The following is a 25,889-nucleotide window of genomic DNA, read 5'->3' on the forward strand; positions in this document are numbered from 1 at the left end:
AACACATTCTTCAGCTTCGGTACTGTGCCAGAGAGGAGCTCTTTTTTCAAAATTCTCTGACAATTTTCAATCCTTCACATCTTCTCTATCTTCTCTCACACAAATTGCTGCCTGTTTTATTTGGTGGCAAAACAATTTTAACAAAGATGATGATTTAGTCCACCTCATTTCATTCATCCATTCACCTTTGCATTGAGATGTGGTTCCTGACATGTGTCCTAAACTTTCCTTGCTCCAGTTTTAATCTAATCCTGATATAGACAGTAGGGATAAATTTATCAGGCAAGTTAACATCTTAACATTAAAATCCTTTTAATTCTTTCATAGGATTTGTGCAGCACCAGCTAAGGCAGCATTTGCTTCCCATCTTTACATGCCCTTGAGATAACGGTGGTGAGCCAACTTCTTACAGTCAAATGGTGTAGGCACTCGCATAGTGGTGTAATGAAAAAGCACTCTCTGCTGTCTCTTTTGAAGGCTAACATGCACTATTCTTTCCTCACAAATCAATTCTTTGACATCAGCGATCTTGCTAGAAGCTCTTTACCATACAGTTTCCACTACTTCAATGTTTCCATTACAACTTAACAACCAAAAATAAATACATAAATCAGGGTATGATTGGACTCAGGAACTTTACTGTTCCAGCATAGCATCCTCTAGTATTCAACTGCCCTTGTTTATTGAGCAATTTGACATGTTAATTCCAGAGTTCACTGTCGCAGTTTATTTTTCAGTTCCATTTTCAGCTATTTATGTTATACAATCATAACATAGTTTTTTTTCTGCCAGTTTTAAGGTAAGGGAAAGTAAAGTTGAAACAGAAATGAGGAGGAATTACTTCATTCAAATGGTCATGAGTCTGTGGAATTCTCTACCCCAGAGTCCAGTGCATGCCAGAACATGAGACAAATTTGAGGAGATGTGCAGGTTAGGTGGATTTGCCATGATAAATTGCCCCTTCGTTTACCAAGATGTGTAAGTTAGATGGATTAACCATGATAAACGTGTGGGGTTATGGGGACAGGGTGGGAAAGTGGGTCTGGATAAGATGCTCTGTCAAGAAAGTCAGTGCAGACTCAATGAGTCAAAGACCTCCTTCTGCATTGTAGGAATTCTATGAGATAGATAGGTTTTTAATTATAGCAGGATGAAGGGTTATGGGTAGCAAGCAGGAAGGTGGAGATGAGATGGCGATAGGATCAACTATGATGAGATTGAATGGCAGGGCAGGCTCGAGGGGATGAATTGTCTATTCCTAGTTCTCATGTTCTGATAATACTTCACACTGGTCTGTGCTGAATTTTGTCTATTTCTTAATGGCATTGTCTGTCTCAAAGGTACCACTGCCCCATGCCCACTCCTCAATTTAGAATCAATCACAAATATTGCTAGAGTATACAGGATTTCTAAGTCTAATCTTTAATGTAGACTAGGAATAGTTGGGACTCCCGCACTCAGTATTTTTTCTGTCCTCACCATACATTGACATACATTATCTAACAAGTCAGCTCCACTTTCTTATCTTCAATGATTCTTTACTTGCACCTAGATTTTACTTAGAATTCCTTTAGCTTTCAGCTTTTTCTATTTTTTCATGAGACGTGCATCACCGGCGAGAACAGCATCTGTTGTCATTCTTAATTGCCCTCAAGAAGGTGGTGTGAAATATCTTCTTGAACCAGTGTAGTCTGTGTGTTTTAGGTACACCTACAGTTCTGTTAGGAAGAAATTTTAAGGATTTTGATCCAGCAACAGTGAAGGAACAGCGATTTTGTTGCAATGCAGGACGGTGTGTAGCTTGGAAGAGAATTTTGTCGGTAGCTGAGTCCCATGCATTTACTACACTGTCCTTCTGGGTAGTCGAGGTTTTGGCTTTGGAAGCTGCAATTGCAGTGGCTTGGAAAGCAGCTGCAGTGCATCTTGCAAAAGGTATATACTGCTGCCACTGTGCATCAGAAGTGGAGGGAGTTAACATTTAATATGGTAGACTGAGTGTCAATTTAGCAAACATTGTCCTGGATAGTATCAAACTTCTGGAGTGGTGTTGGAGCTGTGGGATTGATTGCAAATACTTCTTGTCTTATGCACTGATGTGCCAGGCTCCCTCAGGTTCATTGTTTATTTGTCCACCACCATTCACAACTATTTGTAGCCGGACTATAGAGCTTTAATCAGAACTAGTCGATACTACAACCAACAAATTAGATCAAAGTTCTACAGTGTTTATCATGTTAGTAATCCTGCATTCAGCAATAGACTTTTCTGAGGAATAACAGAGGTTTCTATCTTTGCAAATCTAAGATAGTCAGATAGATGCAGGGCCAGACCAAGTCAGTTGGACAGAAATATTCAGAATCAGCCAGACCGAGTCAGTCAGAGACAGGCAGTTAGAGAAATAGAAACAGAGTCAGTCAGTCCGGAACAGTAAGGAATTATCCAGACTCCATACTGTGTTCACTTTGGAGCTGCTTGCTCAAAAAAAATCAACTTTTTTCTGCATTTTATCCTGTGTCACGCCATCCTTCATAATCTGCATTTCTGTAGCACCTTCAAAATAGAAAACCAGTGCTTGACAAACTCAGAAATCTGAGCATGGTGTCATCTATGCACATCCAACAAAGTATTGCAGACTGTTAAGCATCTGTTCTAACCTGTTTAATTCAGAGTATGCACCACAATGCTGCCAACACTGTCAATCTCAGCAAGATCATACCAGAATATCATAAAGCTGTTTGACCAAACCAAAATTCTCATCTGCAAATTTGGACTGGCCTGAATATTAGCACATGGTTTAAACAAAAAGCACACATAACAGATACAGGTTATTTATGACAAGGTACTGATAAAATAACTAAAACAATTTGTTTTCTCACTTCCACGTCCACAAATTTGCTAATCAGGCTTTGTTCCAATATGGCTTCTTTTCACTATCTCCTTGGAAAGATAAGCTGTGCAGAATTCTTTTTTTGCCCACATGACTAACCACAATTTTTTACTTACCTCTCAATCAGCTGTTTGCCCAACACGATTTTAGTTCCTTCTACTTTGATAAGTTCTTCGTTGTCATTGGGTATAACAGTCTTTTCCAGCTCCTCTTCCTGTTCTTCTGTCATTGCAACTGGGTTACTTGGTGGAGCATTTGTTTGGTAATACAGAGGACAAAACTTATTGGTCCTCATGTGGCCAATGGCACCACAGGCACCACATTTTAGCTGTAAGTAGAGAAAAGGAGGCTTCAATAATTTCCCAGAACTTCCACTGCAATACATTATTTTTAATTCCACTGACCAGCTAAAGACAAACCACTAGTACAGGTGGATGAATGTAAGATTACCCATGTTGGTGGCAAAAACAGGAAGGAAGATTATTATCTGAATGGTGTTCAGGAAAAAAATGGAAGTGCAACGTGACCTGGGTGTCGTGGTGAAACAGTTGCTTCACTGTGAGGAAGGCTAACGGCATGCTGGCCTTCATAGCAAAAGGATTGAGTATAGGAGTAAAGATGTCTTGCTGTAGTAACACAGGGCCTTGGTAAGGCCACACGTTGAGTACTTGAATATTGTGTGCAGTTTTGGTCTCCTAATCTGAGGAAGGGCATTACTACTATTGAGGGAGTCCAGCGAAGGTTCATAAGATTGATTCCTGGAATGGCAGGACTGGCATATGAAGGCAGACTTAATCAACTGGGCTTGTAACCACTGGAATTTAGAAGAATGAGGGGATCTTATAGAAATATGTAAAATCCTGATGGTACTGGACTGGCTAGACATAGGAAGAATGTTCCCAATGTTGGGAAAGTCCAGAACTAGGCATCACAGTCTAAGAATAAGGGGTAAGCCACTCAGGACTGAGATGGGGAAGAACTTCTTCACTCAGAGTTGTGAGCCTGTGGAATTCTCTACCACAGAAAACTGTTGGGGCCAGTTTGTTAAATATGTTCACTAGCCTTTGGGGCTAAAGGGATCAAAGGGTATTGAGAAAAAAACGGGAGTGGGATACTGAAAGTGCATCATCAGCCATGATCATATTGAATGGTGGCGCAGGCTTGGAGGGCCAAATGGCCTACTCCTGCACCTATTTTCTATGTTTCTACAGAATAATAATAAATCTGAAGGTCCTAGATAAATGGGAGTATACATTGATTGCTGTTCCATTCTCCTTTCGCGTTGTTAGGGAAAGTGAAAAATGGAATACTCTTTGAATAAAAAGATAGGTTGGAGGGTGGTCAAAGAACGACTATAATGATGACACTGAATCGTAACAAAATGGAAACAGAAGTTTCAATACGAAGAATCTCTCAGATCATTTCACTCCCACCATCAGCAACCCGCCATCCCCTGACTCCCGCAATACTCAGGTCACTTTATTGAAATTGCTCACATGATTTTTGGGGCCCTTCTACTTAGGTGTAAAGATAATTTTCTCTTGAAAACTAAACAAATCCAGCAGTTGAACTGAACTTCTGAATAGCTTTCATTTGATATCAGTCTGATACACTGGGCCAATAATTAGTAACTCTGTTCGCACGGGAAAGAGATTTAAACATGGTACAAAGGTGCAATAAATAAATAATTGTAGCTTCAAGGTGTAAATTACAAATTAAACTGCATAAAATCAATGTTTGCTCAGGTTGGTTACCTTCAGGTCAGGTCTTTCTTTGACTTTTTTCGGTTTTTTCTCTGGCGGCCCTTTCAATTTCTCCTTTTCTTGATTCCGTTTGAGTCGCCGAAGTTGCTCCTGAATTCTTCGCCTTTCTCGTCGCATTTCCTCACGATGTTGCTCATCAAATAGAGCAAACTTGCGGCTATGAAAAACAAACAAATTCATTATTTTCCCCCATGTGGTTTCCAGCTTATTTTGGTCTTTATCCAATACCGATTCGATCATCATTTGATGGCTAATCGTTTCTCAATCTAATAATGAATACGATTATACGGCTTTTGAAAACTTCCTCCAATTCTGGATTTTCTACTCCAGGCAGGCATTCTTTATACCTTGCATTTACCTGCACTGAATTTTGTTTGCCACCGATTTACTCAATTGCGGATTTTGCCCAGCTCCTTTTGTCAAACTGCCTGATTTGTTGCCGAAGTACCCTTTAAACATAAAATCTAGTATTTCTACAACTGACATTTCTTTCATGTCAAAAGCAAAGACTTGCATTTAAATGAGGGTAAACTAGCGAGAAACATAAAAATGGACTGTGAAAGTTTCTATATGCATGTGAAAAGAAAAAGATTAGGAAAAACGAACGTGATTTCATTACAAGCAGAGTCAAGAGAATTCATTGTGAGGAATAAGGAATTGGCAGTGAAACCAAATAACATTGTGTGCCTGTCTTCTGCAAGATATTAATGTTAATAAGAAAAAGAGAAATAAATGGGACTAATGTAGAAAAACCTTGTGGATCTGATCAACATCCCAGAGAGTTGGAAGAGGTATCTGCAAAGTGGTGGTCACCTTTCTGGAATGTTTCCTGTAAATTGGATGGTGGCAAATGTAACTCCACTATTTCAGAAAGGACGGAGAGAGAAAACAGGGACCTGCTAGTCTAACATCAGTTGTTGGAAAAATGATGGCATTTGTCATAAAGAATGTGATAAGAGGCTACTTAAGAAATAAAGGTAAGATTGAGGAGAGGCAATGTGGATTTATGAAAGGGAAATCAGGTTCAACAAACCTGTTGAGTTATTTTGACGAAGCAACTAACAGAATATGTTATGGAGAATGTGGTATATTTAAATTTTCAAAAAGCTTTTGAAAAGGTTCCACACAAGTAATCAGTGAACAAAATTAAGAGCACATTAGATTGGGGCATGGATTGAGAACAAGCTGACAGACAGAAAACAGAGAGGAAGAGTAAACAGGTCAGGTTGGCAGGTTGTGATTTGTCTATTGCAAGGATCAATACTCAAGCCCCAGCTATTCACAATCGATATAACCGATTTGGTTATGATTGAATGCAATATTTCCAAGTTTGCAGATGACCCAATATTTGGTGGAAGTGGTAATGGTCAAAAGGATACACAGATATTCAAGGGTAATTGGAGAGGGTTAGGTGAATGGGCAAAAATTCGGCAGATGGAACATGGTGCAGAGAAATGTGGGGCTATCCACTTTGGTAGGAAAAACAAAAATAAGTATTTCTTAAATGGAGAGAGGCTGGCAAATATTGAACTTCAAAAGGACCTTGGGTGTCCTTGTTCACGAGTCACTGAAACTTCCAACAATTAGCTTTGGTAAGTCCAATCTAACATGCAGAGTAGATGCAGGAAGAATGTATCCCCGGCTCAAGGAATGGGGGCTCTAGAACCAGAAGACTTAGATAAGGAGGAATTTCTGAGGGTGGTGAATCTTTGGAATTCTCTGCCCCAGAGGGCTGTGGAGGCTAAGTCATTGAGAACATGGAAGACTGAAATTGGTAGCTTTTTACTAATTAAAAACATCAATGGATACAAGAATATTGCAGGAAAATGGTGTTGAAGTGGATGATCAGCAACAGTGTCACGGAATGGCAAATTAGGGTCAAAGGGCTGAGTGGCCTGCTCCTGTGCAGATTTCTTATGCCTTGTATGCAAAGTTACATGCATTTTGAGAGGACAGAATACAAAAGCAGAGATGTACTGCTGAGGCTTTATAGGGCTCTGGTCAGACCACATTTGGAACACTGAATAATTTTGAGCCCCATATCTTAAGGAGGAATGAGGAGGAATTCTGAGGGTGGTGAATATTTGGAATTCTCTGCCCCAGAGAGGTGTGGAAGCTCAGTCGTTAGGTACATGGAAGAGGAGGCTCATAAGAACGAACCTAGGAATGAAAGGCTTTAAGTGTACGAGGACTGTTTGAGGCTGCTGGGTCTGTGCTTAATGAAGTTTAGAAGGGTGTGGGGGGAATCCTATTGAAACTTACAGAATACCTAAAGGCCTGGATAGAGTGGGCATTGAGAAGAAGATGTTTCCATTAGAAGGAGAGGCTTTTCATCCAATGCACAGCCATAGAGTAAAAGGACAACGCTTTAGAACAGAGATCAGGAGGAATTTCTTCAGCCAGCCAGTGGTGAATCTGTGGAATTCATTGCCACGGAAGGCTGCGGAGGTCAAATCGTTGAGTGTGCTTATGACAGAGATAGCTAGGTTCTTGATTGGTAAAGCGATCAAAGGTTATGAGGAAAAGGCAGGAGAATGGGGTAGAGAAACAGATCAGTCATGATCAAATGGTGGAGCAAACTCAATGGGCCAAATGGCCTAATTCTGCTCCTATATCTCATGGTCTTGTATAGCAATTTTAATGTACTAATACATCTCAAGGTACTTCACAGCAGCATTATTGAATAAAATCAAAATCAAAAGAACACTCAGGCAAAGTTTAATTAAGGAAGGTTTTATAGGTGAGAGAGATTGAAAAAAAGTATGAAATGAAGGCTTATATTTATAACCAGTTATATTCTGAAGCACTTAATGGCAATTAACTACTCTTGAAGCGCAGTTGGGGCTGTAATGTAGGAAACGTGGTAGGTAATTTGCACACTAAACTAGATAATGACCATATAAAGATATTGGTTGAAGAATAAATATTGGCCAGAAGACTTCTTGGAAATAGTAACATTGTATCTTACTTCCAAAGAGTGCAGCAAGGGCCTCAGTTTATCATTTTCATCATCTCATTCAAATAATGATTCCATCAACAAAGAAGCACTCACTCAACACTATACTTGGATTGTGTGCTCAAGTCTTTGTGATGGGATTTGAAACCACAACATTTGGACTCAAAGGTTACAGTGCTCCCACTGAGCCCTAGTTAATGGAGAGTTTTCAGGATAATCTTAGTGCTCACCCTGAATACCCCATTTGGCCTTCTGTATTCTGCTTGTCATCAATGTATCTAAAGAATTAATGTCTTGAATATTTATTGATGTCCTTTTTAAAAGACGGGTGTTATTCAGTCTCAAATGTAAATTCCAGCGTTCTAACAGGACAATAAACAGTGTAACTGAAAAGCAGTGAATATTCCTCTTACATAAAGTCTTCATCTTTTGTTGTCCGTATTCTAACATATGCATCAATTACTGCAGCTTTCCTGACAGTTTCACATCTCACATACTCTTTTCCATCTTCATCTCGGAATGTGCGATAAATTTTAAGTCGTCGTCCTGTTGCTGAGGAGTTAAGGCTGGTAACAGAGGCTGTGTCATCATCTTTGTGAAATACTCCAGGTGTAGGGGTGCTGCAAGCTAAAAAGAATCAACAATGTTCTCACATTATTTAAGCTCAAGTCAAACAGTCATGTAGCATTTAACATAAAAGTGAAAAAAAAACAGCATTTGGATGTACCAGCAGCCTAGATTCTGACCTCTCAGCTCAGACCTGAAGGACACTCACTGACTGTATAAAACAGGTTTGGGCAATTTCAAATCATTTCTTAATGGGCACCGGCCACAGCACATTAAACTATGTCTCATATGAGAGGCCACTGGATGGCTGCTGCAGTAGAAAGTATTCAACTGAGGTACACTGTTTGAGCTGTGTTAAGGTAGCTTCACTCTGCAATCACTGTAAGTGTCCTTAAAGTTTAATGTCAACACTAGAGATGCATTCTCTAGCACTCACGTCCAACACACAGATAAACACATGAATTTAAAAAGACAAATAAAATGCTTTGAAATCGTGCTTTATATAAGTAAGGAACAACATAATGAATAAGTTATGGTGTGGCTAACAATTCTATATAAACTGGAGAATCCAACTGATATTCACTCCTGTCCCATACTGCCAAAGGCAAGAATACAGTTCTACGGCACAGATGGCCGTTAGCATCTAATTGTTAAACTGTGCATGACCATGTTATTGTTACTAAGATGTGGAGATGCCAGCGTTGGACTGGGGGAAGCACAGTAAGAAGTTTCACAACACCAGGTTAAAGTACAACAGGTTTATTTGGCAGCACAAGCTTTCGGAGCACTGCCCCTTCATCAGGTGAGTGGGAGTTGTGTTCACAAACAGGGCATATATAGGCACAAACTGAATTTACAATACAATAGTTGGAATCTCAGTCTTTACAGTTAATCAAGTCTTAAAGGTACAGACAATGTGAGTGGAGAGAGGGCCAAGCACAAGTTAAAGAGGTGTGTATTGTCTCCAGCCTGGACAGTTGGTGAGATTTTGCAAGCCCTGGCAAGTCATGGGGGTTACAGATAGTGTGATATGAACCCAAGATCCCAGTTAAGGCCGTCCTCACGTATGTGGAACTTGGCTATCAGTTTCTGCTCAGCGATTCTGCGTTGTCGTGTGTCGTGAAGGCAGCCTTGGAGAATGCTTACTCGAAGATCAGAGGCTGAACGCCCATGACTGCTAAAGTGTTCCCCGATTGGAAGGGAACACTCCTGCCTGGTGATCGTCGAGTGGTGTTCATTCATCTGTTGTCGTAGCGTCTGCATTGTTTCCCCGATGTACCATGCCCGGGGACATCCTTTCCTTCTGCTCATCAGGTAGACAACATTGGCCGAGTTGCAAGAGTATGAACCGTGTACCTGGTGGATGGTGTTCTCACGTGAGATGATGGCATCCATATCGATAATCCAGCACGTCTTGTAGAGGTGGGCTGACAAACCCGGGACACAGCGGACAGCATACCCTTCGTCGTCCTGTACTTCCCCAGAACGGAGAAGCTATGACATCTTCTCCGGAGCCTTCAACATGTCATTGATGAAGACAAATATCTCACCAAGGCCACCCCCATACCCTCACTTCTTTGCCTTCAAACAACCACACAACTTCAAACAGACCACTGTCCACAGCAAACTACCCAGCCTTCAGGAGAACAGTGACCATGAAACCACACAACACTGCCACAGCAAGATGTTCCGGATCATTGACACGGATGCCATTATCTATGTGAGAACACCATCCACCAGGTACACGGTACATACTCTTGCAACTCAGCCAATGTTATCTACCTGATATGCTGCAGGCAAGGATGTCCCCAAGCATGCTACTTTGGGGAGACAATGCAGAAGCTATGACAATGGACAAATGAACACTGCTCAACAATCACCAGGCAGGACTATTCCCTTCCAGTTGGGGAACACTTCAGCGGTCACAGGCATTCAGCCTCTGCTTTTTGGGTAAGCATTCTCCGAGGCGGCCCACACAATAATGCAGAATCACCAGGCAGAAACTGATGGCCATGTTACGCATACACGAGGATGGCCTCAACCAGGATCTTGGATTCATGTCACGCTATCTGTAACCCCTATGACCTGCCTGGGCTTGCAAAATCTCACTAACTGTCCTGGCTGGAGGCAATACATACCTCTTTAACTTGTGTTTGGCCCTCTCTCCACTCACAGTGTCTGTATCTTTAATATTTGATTACCTGTAAAGACTCGCATTCCAACCGTTATTTTGTAAATTGAGTTTGTGTCTTTATGTGCCCTGTTTGTGAACAGAATTCCCACTCATCTGATGTTATGAGACTTCTTACTATCGTTTATTAGGCCCAATTCTATCCTCATCTTATGTTCACAGATGTAGCTCCTGCAGCAGTCACTCGTTCAGACTTAGCCAAAAGTCAAGATGGCACCACAAGAAGTTCCTGATGTTATGCTCAAGGACTGGATTGTAGTTTGTCTCTGAGACAGCAGAGGTTTCCACTTATAATCATCATCCAGTGATCTCAGCCATGTGGAGGCTAGGTGCAAATAGGACTTATCTCAGCTATGATGCTTCCCAACACTTAAGTTCTGGGGAAAACGTGAAGAACTGCGAAGTATCAGATTTGCTGATACCCATGGAATTGCATTCCTACAAGACAGAAACCTAATGTGTGAAATAATAGAACATCGCTGATTGAGAATATGTATAAAGATCACAGAAAGATCTCACTATCTGTATTATTATTTCTATTCTCATGGTGCGTCTTCAGTCAACCACACTACAGTCAATGAGACAACTATTCTTCATTTAATCAATTCCTTGGTGCAAAAAGGAGCATTTTGCCCAACACCAAGCAGTTCTGTCTATTACACCAAACTTTAATGTACTGAATGGTTCAAACAAAATCCCATTATTTTATAATTCGTACTTTGCAGCAAAATGACTTAGCTACAGCGACTTCACATTTCTGCTCACCTGTCATTAATGTTTAATAGGTTCAACACAGTACTGAGATCATTATACATTTGTAGTCAAGAAACTTATCACAGACTCCCCAAACTCAATCAACATTTGCACTCTGGTGCCTTTGAATTTTAATTTGCCATTCTAAGCTTCATCACTTACCCTCCAAGTCACACCCTGCAACACCTGCCTTCAGTCCCAATTCCTGCAGCATTCGGTTTCAGACTCTCTTCCTGCAGCGCCTGCCCACATATAGCTGCAGCTAAATCTTACTGAGTAGTTAATAAAATGATGCCTGTCCTGCAGCAATACCAAGCAAATGCCACTCACATGAACCTTTTCTGTCCTTCTTCTCCTTTTTGTCACGATCCTTATCACTCCCAATTTCTTCCCCCATCAACATCCTCTGAAGTTCCTTGCGCTCCTGCTCCTCGCGCTCACGTGAAAGCTGCGAGCTTGTTTTCTTATTCTGCAACATGTTTTCAATATTTTTTCCCATTTCCTCAAAATCACTGTCTTCTGCTGAGCTACTGTCGGTGTCTGTAGAGAGAACTTCTGTTGAAGACAGCACTCTGAAAGTAAATAAAGAAATTTCACACGCTCTGGAATTATACTTTCAATTTTATGAAAAATAAGTTTGTCAGTTTCAAACTAAATTATCAAACCAGCTTGTCACCAACCAGCTTAGAATTCAGCCCAATCATGATACTGACACTGAAGTTCAGCCCACATCCTCTTTTGGCATAAGTATGATGGTGTAATGTAATTCATTTGGGAACTGAATTGACTCATCAGTTATTCTGGAAAAAAGAAGAGTTAGTAGCTGGCACTGGTGACATACTTCAGAGGCATACTTTCACATTAGATAGCAATACTCTACTCGGCATGGGTCCATTTCCATGTTAGACAAAAGGTTCTGCCACGCGAAGAAGAAACAGTTCATTTCAACTTTTTGCATAAAATGGACAAATAAAAAAGAGATAAAAGGTCTGACGAGGGGTCATCCAGACTTGAAATGTTGGCTCTATTCTCTCTCCAAAGATGCTGTTATGCTTGCTGAGATTTCCCAGCATTTTCTGTTTTTGCTTGAAATAAAAAGGAGAGCTGTCTTTGAGGCTCAGTGAGTGGCCAGATGGGAACATACTTCCAATGTGAAAAATCAACACAACCCTACATGTAGTAATTCTTCTTCATTCAGAATCCTCCACACTTAGGAGTTAAAAGAATAATGTCCGAACAAACTCCAATAAAGTTAGATGTAAAATGCAAGCAGCAGTATTTGATAAAAGTATGGGTGTTATTCCATGTGATTTTAAAAGCACATCGATATCACATGGTTCCCGCAGAAGCGACCATTAAACTGATAGAATTACTTTTCACTGCAAAATGCAACAGGAAAGTATTCCAACCATTCACTATTTGAAAACAAGGCATATTTGGACTTCATATCAAACTGCTTTGCCATCAATATCAGGTATTAATAATAGAGATAACGTTGTTATATTAGAATACATAATGGATCTAAAGTTCTAGTTCTGATTTTGAGGTCCAATTTCAAATGAAATCACCTTTGGTAGAGAATTTGAAAGCCCTGGGAACTTTTTTTTGTTCCAACACTCGACTGACAGAATTGTCACAGCACAGAATATGGCCATTTGGGCCACTGTGCTCATGCTGGCTCTCCCAAGAAGCAATTCATGTGTTGCCACTCCCATTCCTTTTTAGATAATTAGGAAATGTAGACAAGTTTACAGAACAGAAAGAGGTCACTCAGCCCACCGTGTCTGCACTCACTGGACAATGAGCCACCCAACCAATTCCCATTTTCCAACACTTGGTTTGTAGGTCTGATGGCTGCGGGACTTCAGGTGCATATCCAGTCACCTTTAAAATGAGTTGAGGGTCCTACCTCTACTACCATTTAAGGCAGCGAATTTCATTCCCTCTGGATGAAAACAATTTTCCTTAACTTCCCTCTAATCCTTCTAAAGACTACCTTAAATCTAGTGTCTGGTAAGAGAAATAGGTCTTTTCCATCCATTTTACCCAGGCCCTTCTGAACCTTGCACACTTTAATCAAATATACCCTCAGCCTCCTCAATTCCATGGAAAACAACCCCAGCCTATTCAATCGCAGTACTCAAGTTGTGACATAACTAGTGTTTTATATAGCCCAAGCATTATCTCCCTGCTCTTAAATCCTATGCCTCAGCTAATAATGGAAAGTATTCTATGTCCTCCTAACCATCTCATCAGCCTGTTCTGCTACCTTCAGGGATGAATGGACTTGCACTCTGTGGTCTCTCACTTTCTCTATACCTCTCAATATTCTCCTATTTACAGTGTAAACTGTCTGATCTTTCCAAAGGCATCACTTCAGACTTCTCAAGGTTGCACTCCATTTGCCTCTGTTCTGCCCACCCGGCCAATCCACTAATAGTTCTTGGAATTTACAACTTCCCTCCTCAGAATCAGCTAATTTTTGTGTTGTCTGCAAACTTCTTGATCATGATATATACATTTAAGTCCAAGTCATTAATATATACTGCAAAAAGCAAGGATCCTGGTACTGAACCCTGTGAAACCCCATTGGAAACAGCCTTCTAGTCACAAAAGCACACGTCAACAATTATTTTTTCCCGTGCCACTGAGCCAATTCTGCATACAGATTGCTATAATCGTCTGGATCCTAGTTTGGCTAGAGGCATGGCTAACTTTTGAGCACAAATCTTCAGCGCCAGACAGATGTTGTTAGAGTTCATAGCCTTTGCTGAATTCGCTGCACTCATGCTTTTTGATCATCTGGTAAAGTGATTGAATTAGCTGAAAATTTGCATCAATGGTGCTGTAGACCTCAGGACCAGTCCAAGATGAATCATACACCTGGTGCTTCTTACTGAAGATGTTTGCGAATGCTTCTGCCTGGTCTTTTGCAGTCATGTACTGAACCTTATTATCATCATGGATGAAGATATTCATAAGAACCTCTTTGTTGAATTATTTGCCACCATTCATGACTGGATAAGGCAAGAACACTGAGCTTTGATCTGATCCATTGTCTATGGGATCACTTGGCTCTATAGCATGCTGAGTCACTTTTTAACATTTATACGTTATAGTTTCACCATGTTGATGCCTCATTTTTTGGTAAATCTGCTGCTGTTTCTAGCATCTTCCACAGCATTCCTCACTGAAACAGGATTGATCCACTGACTTGATAGTAATGATAAAGTGAGGAATATGCCAAGCCATGAGGTTATTGTGAGGAATACTGTTGATAATGCACAGCACCTCATGGATGCCCAGTTTTGAGGTCCTAGATCTGTTCTGAGTCTATCATTTAGCAGGATGGCAGAGTCATATATTACAATAGTAGACAGCCTCAACATGAAGACAGGGCTTCAACTCCACACTGGTCAATGTTAAAATGTCAATAGGGTGGGATACTGACTAGTGTAATTATAATTAGCTAGCACTTAACACTATCAATCAGACACTGATATCAACTGAAGCACTGAATAACACTTAAAATATATTTTACTGATTTAGTTTTGATTGAATTATATATCACTATTACTTTAGTTTTAAATGAATTATATACCACTGTTACTGGTGTGGTATTCTGAGAGAGCATTCCACTCATGTGGCTTTAACAGAGAGGTAAATTTCTATGGAATTGAAAGATCTGAAGAGGTCTTGTGGGCTGAATGTGGAGAGGTTGTTTCATTTGATGGGAGAATCTAGAACTAGGATCACCCATTTAAGACAGAGACGAGATGAAGATTTTCTCCCATGGGTCATGGGTCTTTGGAACTCTCTTCCTGAAAAGTTGCTGGAAGCAGAGTCTTTGAATATTTTTAAGGTAGACGTGAACAGACTTTTAATCAGCAAGGGGGATTGATAAGTTATGGTGGACAGGGTAGGCAGGATGCAGATATTAGGTTTCTATCAGATCAGCCATGATTTTACTAAATAGCAAAGCAGGCTCGAGGGCCCGAATGGCCTACTCGTGCTCCTTGCTCATATGTTTAAAAGAGCAGTTTTGGTGGACTACAAGGCTGATGTGGTCCCAGTGTTGATGGAAGGTCATAGTCATGTTATAATCAACAGTGATATAGTCTTACTTGTTCTGAAGATCAAAGATTCGCTGACACTCTTCCTTGTACCTCTCCTGATGCTCAGCAACTGAAAAACGTGAGCCACGGGCAAATTTACTCATGGGAGTATCTCCAGATCTGGCCTGCTCTGTCGACATTGTTCGCACAACATCAATAACTTCCCATCGAGAAAGCTTTTTAATCTGTTGTAAAAATTAATTGAAAAATCAAATGAATGTGCCAACTTTGTGAAGTTTGCTTTATACACCAGTACAGCCTCTTACATCATTGCAATGATTTATTTATGAAACAAATAGAATTTAACAAATAAATCTGAAATCCAAAAGAATGCTGAAAATCAAAACCAACCCCACCTTCTGCTCCAGAGCAGACAAGGAAAAGAACTTTGTGCTGGTAATTCAAAAACTTACCTCTTCCTCCGGTACTCCAAACTTCCGAAGGAGCTGTTTAGCATTTTTTAGAGATAAGCGCCGCAAGTCAGCATCTGTTCCTGTTACCGTCTTCTTCACAGGTTGAGGCTGGTTGTCATCCTGGATATTTAATTGGAAATTGGTTCACTAAATGTTTTCATTTACTGAGACAACTTACATCCTTTTTCAAGGAACAAATACTGCGTGTCCTTGATAGATATGTCCCTGTCAGGCAGGGAGGAAATGGCCGAGGAACCATGGTTCACAAAGGAGGTTGAATGTCTTGGTAAGAGGAAAAAGGAAGCGTATGTAAGGATGAAAAAACAAGGTTCAGTTGGATTGCTTGAGGGTTACAAGGTAGCTAGGACTGAGTTAAAAAAAAGGCTTAGGAGAGCTAGGAGGGGGCATGAGGAGTCCTTGGCAGGTCGGATAAAGGAAAACCCCAAGGCTTTTTATTCTTATGTGAGAAATAAAAGAATGGCCAGGGTGAGGTTAGGGCCAGTCAAGGATAGTAGTGGGAACTTGTGCATGGGGTCAGAAGAAATAGGTGAGGTGTTGAATGAATACTATTCTTCAGTGTTCTCTAAGGAGAGGGGCCATGTTTTTGAGGATGTGTGAGAGATACAGGCTGATAGGATGGAGGAGGTAGATGTTCTGAGGGAAGATGTATTAGCAATTTTGAAAAACTTGAGGGTGGATAAGTCCCTTGGGCCAGATGGGATACATCTTAGGATACTTTGGGAGGGAAGGGATGAGATTGTGGAGCCTTTAGTTTTGATCTTTGGGTCTTCACTGTCCACGGGGATTGTCATGTGGATATGCCGGCGTTGGACTGGGGTAAACACAGTAAAAAGTCTGACAACACCTGGTTTTAGTCCAACCGATTTATTTGATAGTAAACGCACAAGCTTTCGGGTTAGGGACTAACCCGAAAGCTTGTGCGTTTACTATCAAATAAATCGGTTGGACTAAAACCAGGTGTTGTCAGACTTTTCACGGGGATTGTGCCAGAGGACTGGAGAGTGGCGAATGTTGTTCCTCTCTTCAAGAGAGGAAACAGGAATGACCCTGGTAATTATAGGCCAGTTAGTCTTACTTCGGTAGTCGGTAAGTTAATGGAAAGGGTCCTCAGAGATAGGATTTATGACCATTTGGAAAGATGCAGCTTAATCCGGGATAGTCAGCACGGTTTTGTGAGGGGTAAGTCCTGCCTCACAAATTTAACTGAATTCTTTGAGGAGGTAGCTAAGTGTGTAAACAGAGGTAGAGCAGTTGATGTCCTATACATGGATTTTAGTAAGGCATTTGATAAGGTTCCCCATGGCAGGCTCATCAAGAAGGTAAGGAGGTGCGGGACAGAAGGAAATTTGGCCGATTGGATAAGTAACTGGCTGTCTCATAGAAGACAGAAGGTGGTGGTGGGAGTAAAAGTTTCAGACTGGACGCCAGTTACCAGCGGTGTACCACAAGGGTCAGTGCTGGGTCCTCTGCTATTTGTGATTTTTATCAATGACTTGGAAGAGGGGGCTGAAGGGTGGGTTAGTAAATGTGCTGATGACACCAAGATTGGTGGAGTAGTGGATGAGGTGGAGGGCTCTTGCAGGCTGCAAAGAGGCATTGATAGGATGCAGAGCTGGGCAGAAAAGTGGCAGAGGTGATAAGTGCAAGGTGATTCATTTTGGTAAGACAAACCTGAATGCGGATTACAAGGTCAACGGCAGGGTTCTGAGGAATGTGGAGGAACAGAGATCTTGGGGTTCATATCCACAGATCTCTGAACATAAGAAATAGGAGCAGGAGTAGGCCAACTAGCCCTTCGAGCCTGCCCCGTCATTCAATAAGATCATGGCTGATCTGTTGTGGCTCAGTTCCACATTCCGTCTTACCCGTCACACTCCTTGCATTAAAACAGATGCACTGAAGACCCCCAGGCCCACTCGGATCCTCCTTCTCCTGGGAGATTTTCCTATCATCTAGACTTACCCTGTCACCCAACTCGCTCCCAATCCCAGTGCCTACTGAGCTATCTGTCTCCTCCCCACCCCTCCCCTCCATATTAGTTTAAATCCTGCTGAAACACTCCAGCTAACCTCCCAGCTAAAATATGTGTGCCCTTCCCATTTAAATGTTCCCCATCCCACTTGTACAGGTGCCCTTCCCTCACAAAGACTTCCCAATGGTCTACAAAACTAAAACCCTCTGTCCTGCACCAATCCCTCAGCCACGCATTCAGCTGTAGGATCTCATTATTTTTATCCCTGCTATTACTGGGCACTGGCAGCAGCCCAGAGACACTTAGAAGTAAGTGTCTGATCAGGCCTATGAATTTTGACCCCCATTATAATTTCATAGGAACAGTGCAGAGTAACGCAGACTGGGTACTTCCAGTAATCCGTCGACCCAATGATGTACCCCTTATGAACATGAAATGAGCCATCTGATGACATTTTTCTCTGAACATAAGAACATAAGAAATAGGAGCAGGAGCAGGCCACCCAGCCCCCCGAGCCCGCCCCGCCACCCAACAAGACCATGGCCGATCTGAAGTGAAGGTTGCCACTCAAGTGAATTGAGCCGTGAAGGCGGCTTATAGTGTGTTAGTTTGTTCACAGGGGGTTTGAGTTTAAGAGCCGTGGGGTTATGCTGCAACTATACCAGACGTTGGTGAGACCACATTTGGAATATTGTGTTCAGTTCTGGTCACCTCACTATAAGGAGGATATGGAAGCATTGGAGAGAGTGCAGAGGAGATTTACCAGGATGCTGCCTGGTTTGGAGGGTAGGTCTTATGAGGAAAGGTTGAGGGAGCATGGGCTTAGAGTGAAGGAGGGTGAGAGACGACTTAATAGAGGTTTATAAGATGATGAGGCGAATAGATAGATAGAGTGGACGTGCAGAGACTATTTCCTTGGGTGGATGTAGCTGTTACTAGGGGGCATAACAATAAGGTTCATGGTGGGAAATATAGGAGGGATATCCGAGGTAGATTCTTCACTCAGAGTGATTGGGGTGTGGAATACACTGCCTGCTGTCATAGTGGAGTCGGACACTTTAGGAACTTTCAAGCAGTTATTGGATAGGCACATGGAGCACACCAGAATGATAGGGAGTGGAATAGCTTGATCTTGGGTTTGGACAAAGCTCGGCACAACACTGAGGGCTGGAGGGCCTGTAGCGTGCTGTACTGTTCTATGTTCTAACTTCACTGCAGTGTTAATGTAAGCCTACGTGTGACACTAATAAATAAACTATAAACTTTTTAAAAAATGTTCCAGGGATTAATTTCCTTAGGGTCTCTTCCTCTCACTTTGCCACTACACGCCATTTCACTCTGGTTTCTGCAAATCTCCTGGCAAAATGACAGTCAGAGAATATCAGAAAGACCTCAGTGATTCCATCCCGATGGTGTGGGAGTGAAATCACATTCAGGGACAGAGCAAGCCACCCCCCCTTACAACTAACCAGCAATTTTCAGAGTAGCTATTACTGTGGCTCAGTTAATGGCATGTTTACCTCCGAGTCAGAAAGTCAAAGATTCAAGCCCCACCATTATCAAGACTGACGCCTCAGGGGAATGTTATATGATCAGTGCAAATCAAGCACTGGGTTTAACTTCTAGAGGAAGGGAGATTATGTTAAAATTGTATTGAAACTTGGCTAGACCATATATAGAGCACTGTGCACAGTTCTCGTGGTCATGTTATTAAAATAAAATAGGTATACTAAAGAGGGCGTTAAAAGGTTTGACAGGGTGACTCCCAGGAAAGGACAAACAGGCCTTTTCACTTTTCTCTTGAAAAGACCGAATAAAGAACTTTAAAATTATGAAAGGTTGGGGCGGCACAGTGGTTAGCATTGCTGTTTCACAGCGCCAGGGACCCGGTTTCGATTCCCAGCTCAGGTCAGTCTGTGCAGAGGCTGCACGTTCTCCCCGTGCCTGTGTGGATTTCCTCTGGGTGCTCCAGCTTCCTCCCACGTCTGAAAGACATGCTGGTTAGGTGCACTGGCCATGCTAAATTCTCCCTCAGTGTACCTAAACAGGTGCTGGAGTGTGGCGAATAGGGGAATTATCATAGTGACTTCATCGCAGTGTTAATGTAAGCCTATTTGTGACCCTAATAAATAAACTTAGAGTGGGAAATAGAGCAAATGTTTCCTTTTGCGGGGAAGAGCATTACCAGGGACCGTCAATATAAGATAGTCTCCAAGAAATTCAATAGGGAATTCAGAAGAAGAAATCAATTTGTGGGGACAGCAATGGATGAAAAGGGTGACATTCATTTCTCAGAAAGATTTATAAAATTCCAAGGGAATTTTTTACAAAATTAGCAGCACATTTCTGTTGGTGACAGTCCCAAACTTAAAAATCGAAAAAGGTATCAGCAGCTCCAACAGCAACTAAAATAGATAAAATGGTTAGTGCTTTTGGTCGGATCAAATAATTAGATCTTGTCACTATTCTAATGTCCACTGAGGTAGCTGCACAGCTTCTAGCAGGAATGCAAAACTTGCCATGCATTCGGCTTGTTTGTCCACATTGTTTGATGTATTAGCATCACTGATGGCTTTTATCCAAGGCAGCTTACGTTCCAAACAGATGTCAGCTGAAGACACGTGCATTGTTTCTCAAATTCTTTGGAGGTTAGCAGTCCATTCTACCAAGTGTCAGAACACAAAGCAAGTCCTATATAATCTCATCCACAAGGTGACTGTTTTTGGAAGAAAGTCAAAGAGCTGGAAAACACAATGGGTGGGATTTTCCCCACCTTTACAGCAGTGGCCAGTTCATGCTCTATGCACTCCCCACCACTGAGAAACCAGCAGCAGAGGTTCTCTATTAGTAGGGCCAGGAGATCCCCAGCAAGAACAGCCAGAAAATTCCTGCCAGCAGGTCTGGCAGCATCAGCACAGAGTTATGAGTTTGAGTCCAACATGACTCCTCTTCTTCCCTCCAAATAAGTCATATTAGACTCAAAAAGTTGATTTCTCTCCACAGATGCCATTAGACCCGCTGAGCTTTTCGCTTTGTTTTATTTCAGATCTTCAACATCTGCAGTATGACCTCTTTTAGGGTCACTAACAATCAATGGGATGCCTTGGTATGAAATGGGGAATACCACATGAGTCTCTGTTGCTGCGATGGTACCAAGAGTAGTAAATCACTAACCATGCTTCATTTAAACCTAGTCGACCGCCACGTCACAGATCAAAAGCTTCATGTGCACGCTTGGGTACAGACAATGTCGATGGTTCCCACTTCCAGCTACAAGCACTCAGCTCAATTTGTGTAACTAAATATACTGATGCTGATTATTGCCAACTATGGCCAATTTATTCATTTTTGGAACGTGGGTGTCACTGGAAAGGCTAGCATTTACTGACTATCCCCAAGTGCTTTTAAGAAGGCAGTGCTGAGCCTCCATTTTGAACTGCTGCAGTCCAAGTGGTGTAAATATACTGACAATACTGTTAAGGAAGGACATTCCACGATTTTGATATAGTGACAGCGAAGGATTAGATGGTTATAGTTTCAAGTCAAGATAGTATGCACCTTGGAAGGCAACTTGCAAGTCATGGGGTTCCTATGCATCTGCTGCCCTTGTCCTTCTAGGTGGAATCATTGGTTTGGAAGGAGCCTTGGTGAGTTGCTGCAGTGCATGTTGTAGATGATATACATTGCTGCTACTGTATATCAGTTATGTAGGACTGAATGTTAGAGGTAGTGATGGGGTGCCAGTCTAACAGACATCCTGCCTGGTGTCAAATTTCGTGAGTGCTATTGAACTGCACTCATCCAGTCAGTGGAGATCACACTCTTGACTTTGCATTGTAGACAGACTTTGGGGAGTTAGGAGATAAGTTATTCTCTGCAGAATTCCCAGCCTCTGACCTGCTCTTATAGCAACAGCAATTGTATGGCTCACCCAATTCAATTTCTGATTAGGCCCAAGATGTTGATAATGGGGGATTTGGTGATGGCGATGTCATTGAATGTCAAAGGGAGATGGTTATATTTTATCTTGTTCGAGGTGGTCATTGCTTGAAAAGCATGTGGTACAAATAGGAGGAAAGCAGAAAGTAGAAGCTACAGGCCCGTTAGCTTAACATCTGTCAGGAAAAATGCTGGAATCTATTATTAAGAAGGTTAGCGCAGGGCATTCAATTCGATCAGGTCAGGCACAGCCAACATTGATATATGAAAGGAAAATCAGTGACTAATTTACTGGAGTTCTTTGAGGACGTCTATTTGTGTGGAGTCTGCACGTTTCCCCATGTCTGAGTAGGTTTCCTGTGGGTGCTACAATTTCCTCCCACAGTTCAAAGGTGTGTAGATTAGGTGGATTAGTCATGGTAGATACAGAGGATTACAGGGATAGGATACAGGAGTGGATAAAATGTTCTTTCAGAGACAGTGTGCAGACTCGATGTGTCGCGGCCTCCTGCGCACTGTAGGGATTCTATAGTTCCAAGGAACAAGCAACATGGAAAAAGGGGAGCCTGTCGATGTGCTGCACTTAGATTTTCAGAAGCCATATCAAAGATTACTACGTAAATAAGAGCTCATGGTGTCGGGAGTAATATGTTAGCAAGGGTAGAGGATGAGTTAGACAATGGGAAACAAGTAGTAGGCATAAATGGATCATTTACCAGTTGGCAAGATGTGATGAGTGGTGTATCGTAGGGTTCGGTGCTGGGGCCTCAAGCTTTTATAATTTATATGAACTGGAAAATGGCACCAAATGCATGATTGCTGAATTTACTAATGATACAAATACAGGTGGAAAAGTAAGTTGTGAAAAGGATGTAGATAATCTGTAAAGGGATACAGAAAGCTTAAATAAGTGGGCAAAAAGATCAGCAAGCACTGTGTGGAAAAAATGTGAAATTATCCACTTTGGCAAGAAGAATAGAAATATAACATATTGTTTAAGTGGAGTGTGTCTATAAAACTCTGAGGTACACAGCGATCTGGGTATCCTGGTACCCATGATGTGGGTATGCCGGTGTTGGACTGGGGTAAACACAGTAAAAATTCTGACAATACCAGGTTTAAGTCCAACCGATTTATTTAATAGTAAACTCACTAGCTTTCGAGGTTTCCCTCTTCTTCAGGTGAATGGAGAGTTCTGGCCTAAGACAGAGCATGCTGTGTTGTCAGACTTTTTACTGTGTTTATCCTGGTACCTCTCTCTTAAAGTTAGTATGCTGTTACACCAAGTGATTAGAAGGCAAATTGAATGTTGTCATTTATTGCAAGAGAAATGGAATATAAAACTAGGAATATTTTGGTAAAGTATAGGCCATTGACAAGACCATAACTGGAGGACTGTGTACAGTTTTGGCCCCCTTATTTAACGAAGGATACAAATGTGTTCAAAGCCGTTCAAAGAAACTTGACTCAACCAAAATCAAGCATAGGGGGATAATGTTATGGGGAAAGGCTGAACAGATTGCGACTGTATAAACTGGAGTTTAAAAGAATGAGAAGTGATCTTGTTGAAACATAAGAGATTCTGAGGGGACTTGATAGGGCGGATGCTTAAAGGATGTTTCTCCTTGCAGAAGAGACTAGAACTCGGAGAAAAATAAAAACAAATTACTGCGGATACTGGAATCTGAAACAAAAACAGAAAATGCTAGAACATCTCAGCAGGTCTGCACCATCTGTGGAGACAGAAGGGACATTGAGTCTGGATGACCCTTTCAGAACTGAAGACAAAGAAAATAGGATGAGATTTATACTATTAGGGCGAGGGGGTTGATAATGGAGAAAAATGTCATAGACCAAAGTATAAAGGGGATGAAATGGTGATGATCATGGCTAGGAAGAGTACTGATAGCAGCCATTAAGAGGTCAGAATATGTAAATGGCAGGACAAAAGGTAAGCAGATGTCGAAGGACAACCTGAGACATTTAACAGATGGCCCTGGGGTCGGGGGGGGGGGGCATTTACAGGGGGAGGGGTGGTGGGGAGACAAGATGGAAAGCGAAATTTTTTTTAAAAAGTGGACAAATGAAATCATGGATGAAATTAAAATTTTAAAAATAAAAATAATAAAATGAAATGAAAAAAATGGAAATGGAGCGAAGGTAGAAAAGCGAGTTCGTGCTGTGAAGAGTTCTCTGAGAGTTAAAGTTGTTGAACTCAATGTTAAGTTCGGAAGGCTTTAAGTGGCTAAGCAGAAGATCTGGGCTTCATTGGAACAATGCAACAGGCCAAGGATGGACATATGGACATGACAACAGGATGGTATGTGGAAATGGCAAGCAACAGGAAGGTCCTGCTTGTCAAAAGTCTTCTGTAAATCGGTCACCCAATCTGTGTTTGGTCTCTCCGATGTATAGGTGACTGGATTGGGAGCAGCAAATGCAACAAACCAGATTAAAGGAGGTGCATGTGAAGCGCTGCTTCACCTGAAGTGTTTGGGCCCTTGAATAGTGAACAAGGAGGTGGTAAAGGGGCAGGTGTTGCACCTTCTTTGATTGCATGGGAAGATGCCGTGGGCAGGAGGTGAGACATTGGGTGTGATAGAGTGAACCAGAGTATCCCAGAGAGAATGGTCCCTGTGGAATGCTGACAGGGGAATTGAGGGGAAGATGTGTATGGTGGTGGCATCATGCTGGAGTTGGCAGAAATGGCAGAGGATGATCCTTTGAATAGTCCAGCACTCTTAGCTCTAGAGCTAGGGACACAGATTAAAAATAAGGAGTCTCCCATTCAATACAGAGATGAGATTTTTGTCCTTTCATAGTTGTCTATGGAACTTTCTTTACCAGACAGCAGTGGAGGCAAGGTCATTGAATATCTTCAAGGCAGAAATAGATACATTCTTGACTAACAGGAAGAGTCAAGGTTATCGGAGTGGGTGGGAATGTGGAGTTGAGGCCACAATGAGATCAGTTATGATTTAATTGAATGGCGGAGCAGACTCCAGAGTCCAAGTTACCTATCCCTGCTCCTAATTTGCATGTTCGTATGCATGAATGTTACTTGCAATTTATCAGCCCAAGCCTGAATGTTGTCTAGGTCTTGCTGCACATGGACATAGACTGCTTCAGTATTTGAGAAGTCATGAATATTGCTAAACATTGCGCAGTCATCAGCAAAAGTGGCTTAAGATGATTGGATGTTAGATACAACACTGAGGAATTCCTCAGGGCACAACTACAAACAATATTCTGAACTAGCACAAAGACTGGACTGTATGTGTCTTAACTGCAGATTTATTTTGGTACCTGAGTGAAGTCTATGAGTGAGGAGACAAGCATTATTTATTCAGATAAATGATTTATGCTGGTTATCAATCTGAAGACTTGGGCTATATAATTAACAGTTGATGATTTCCAATGCTGCGAACAGACATCAAAAATACAAAGTAACCAACCATTTAGACTCTAATGGATTACCTTTTGCTGCTGAGGCTTGTTGGGAACCTTGACATAGGAAAACCCTTCACCACAACCAGTAGGATCAGCAACTCCAGTAACTTCTAGTAGACATTTACCCTTCATTGCAGCTATGAATGCTCGTGTGGTATTCCAGGGTGCTGTTCTGACCTAAGAAGTGGATAGAACATTCACTTGGTCAAGTGCCTAGTGATAACCACCTCTTGGCTAACAAAAACACACCCTTCTAACATGAACAGCAATCTATGATTTTCCAGTTTTACCTAGAACGTTAAATTCAATGTCCGAGAATTGTTTTCACACTTGTTGCTAATCTTATTTATAGACATGCAAATAGTTTCCCATATAAAGGACAGAACAAGATAAATTAATAATTGGATTAACACATTATTCTTGTGTTGTATATGCAGCTAGATGTTCTTCAAATTACCCTGGGGGATTTTGGTTACAAAATTGAATTTACTGTTGTCTCATGTTGCTGGACATGGGTGCAGCAGGCATTAAAACATTCTCTTCTGATTTTTGAAAGCAAAATCATATTATATATAATATGAATGTAAATCTACTGAAGTGAAAGCACAATAAAAACTGAATCAAGGGGCTAACAGCGGAAAAAAGTGCTTTAAACTCGAGAAATTAAACCAGCTTTTCAACATATATAGTTTGAGAATAAGGGAATGCCCACTTAAGATAGAGCTGAGGAGGAATTTCTTCTCTCAGTGTGATGAATCTTTGGAATGCTTTAGCCCAGAGACCTGTGGAAAGTGAGTCACTAAATATATTAAAGGCTGAGAAAGGCCAATTCTTTAACTGTGAGGGGAGTCAAGGGTTATAA

General features: G+C 41.5%; 1 protein-coding gene across 4 annotated transcripts in view; it reads right to left on the bottom strand.

The window, feature by feature from the left end:
- The window catches only part of taf1 (TAF1 RNA polymerase II, TATA box binding protein (TBP)-associated factor), a 152,246-nt gene that overhangs the window by 42,306 nt on the left and 84,051 nt on the right, over nt 1-25,889 (bottom strand). For all 4 annotated transcript variants that reach the window (XM_080187541.1, XM_080187538.1, XM_080187540.1 and 1 more), the window contains 7 exons: nt 25,055-25,204; nt 15,646-15,765; nt 15,242-15,417; nt 11,448-11,689; nt 8,020-8,233; nt 4,642-4,807; nt 3,004-3,215 (listed from right to left, as the gene is read on the bottom strand). In XM_080187541.1, coding sequence (XP_080043667.1) covers nt 3,004-3,215; nt 4,642-4,807; nt 8,020-8,233; nt 11,448-11,689; nt 15,242-15,417; nt 15,646-15,765; nt 25,055-25,204 — 1,280 coding nt within the window. The remainder of the gene's footprint in view (nt 1-3,003; nt 3,216-4,641; nt 4,808-8,019; nt 8,234-11,447; nt 11,690-15,241; nt 15,418-15,645; nt 15,766-25,054; nt 25,205-25,889) is intronic.

This window comes from Carcharhinus amblyrhynchos, chromosome 4, assembly GCF_965287045.1.
Source record: "Carcharhinus amblyrhynchos chromosome 4, sCarAmb.v2.hapA, whole genome shotgun sequence".
In the NCBI taxonomy this organism is placed as follows: Eukaryota; Metazoa; Chordata; class Chondrichthyes; order Carcharhiniformes; family Carcharhinidae; genus Carcharhinus; species Carcharhinus amblyrhynchos.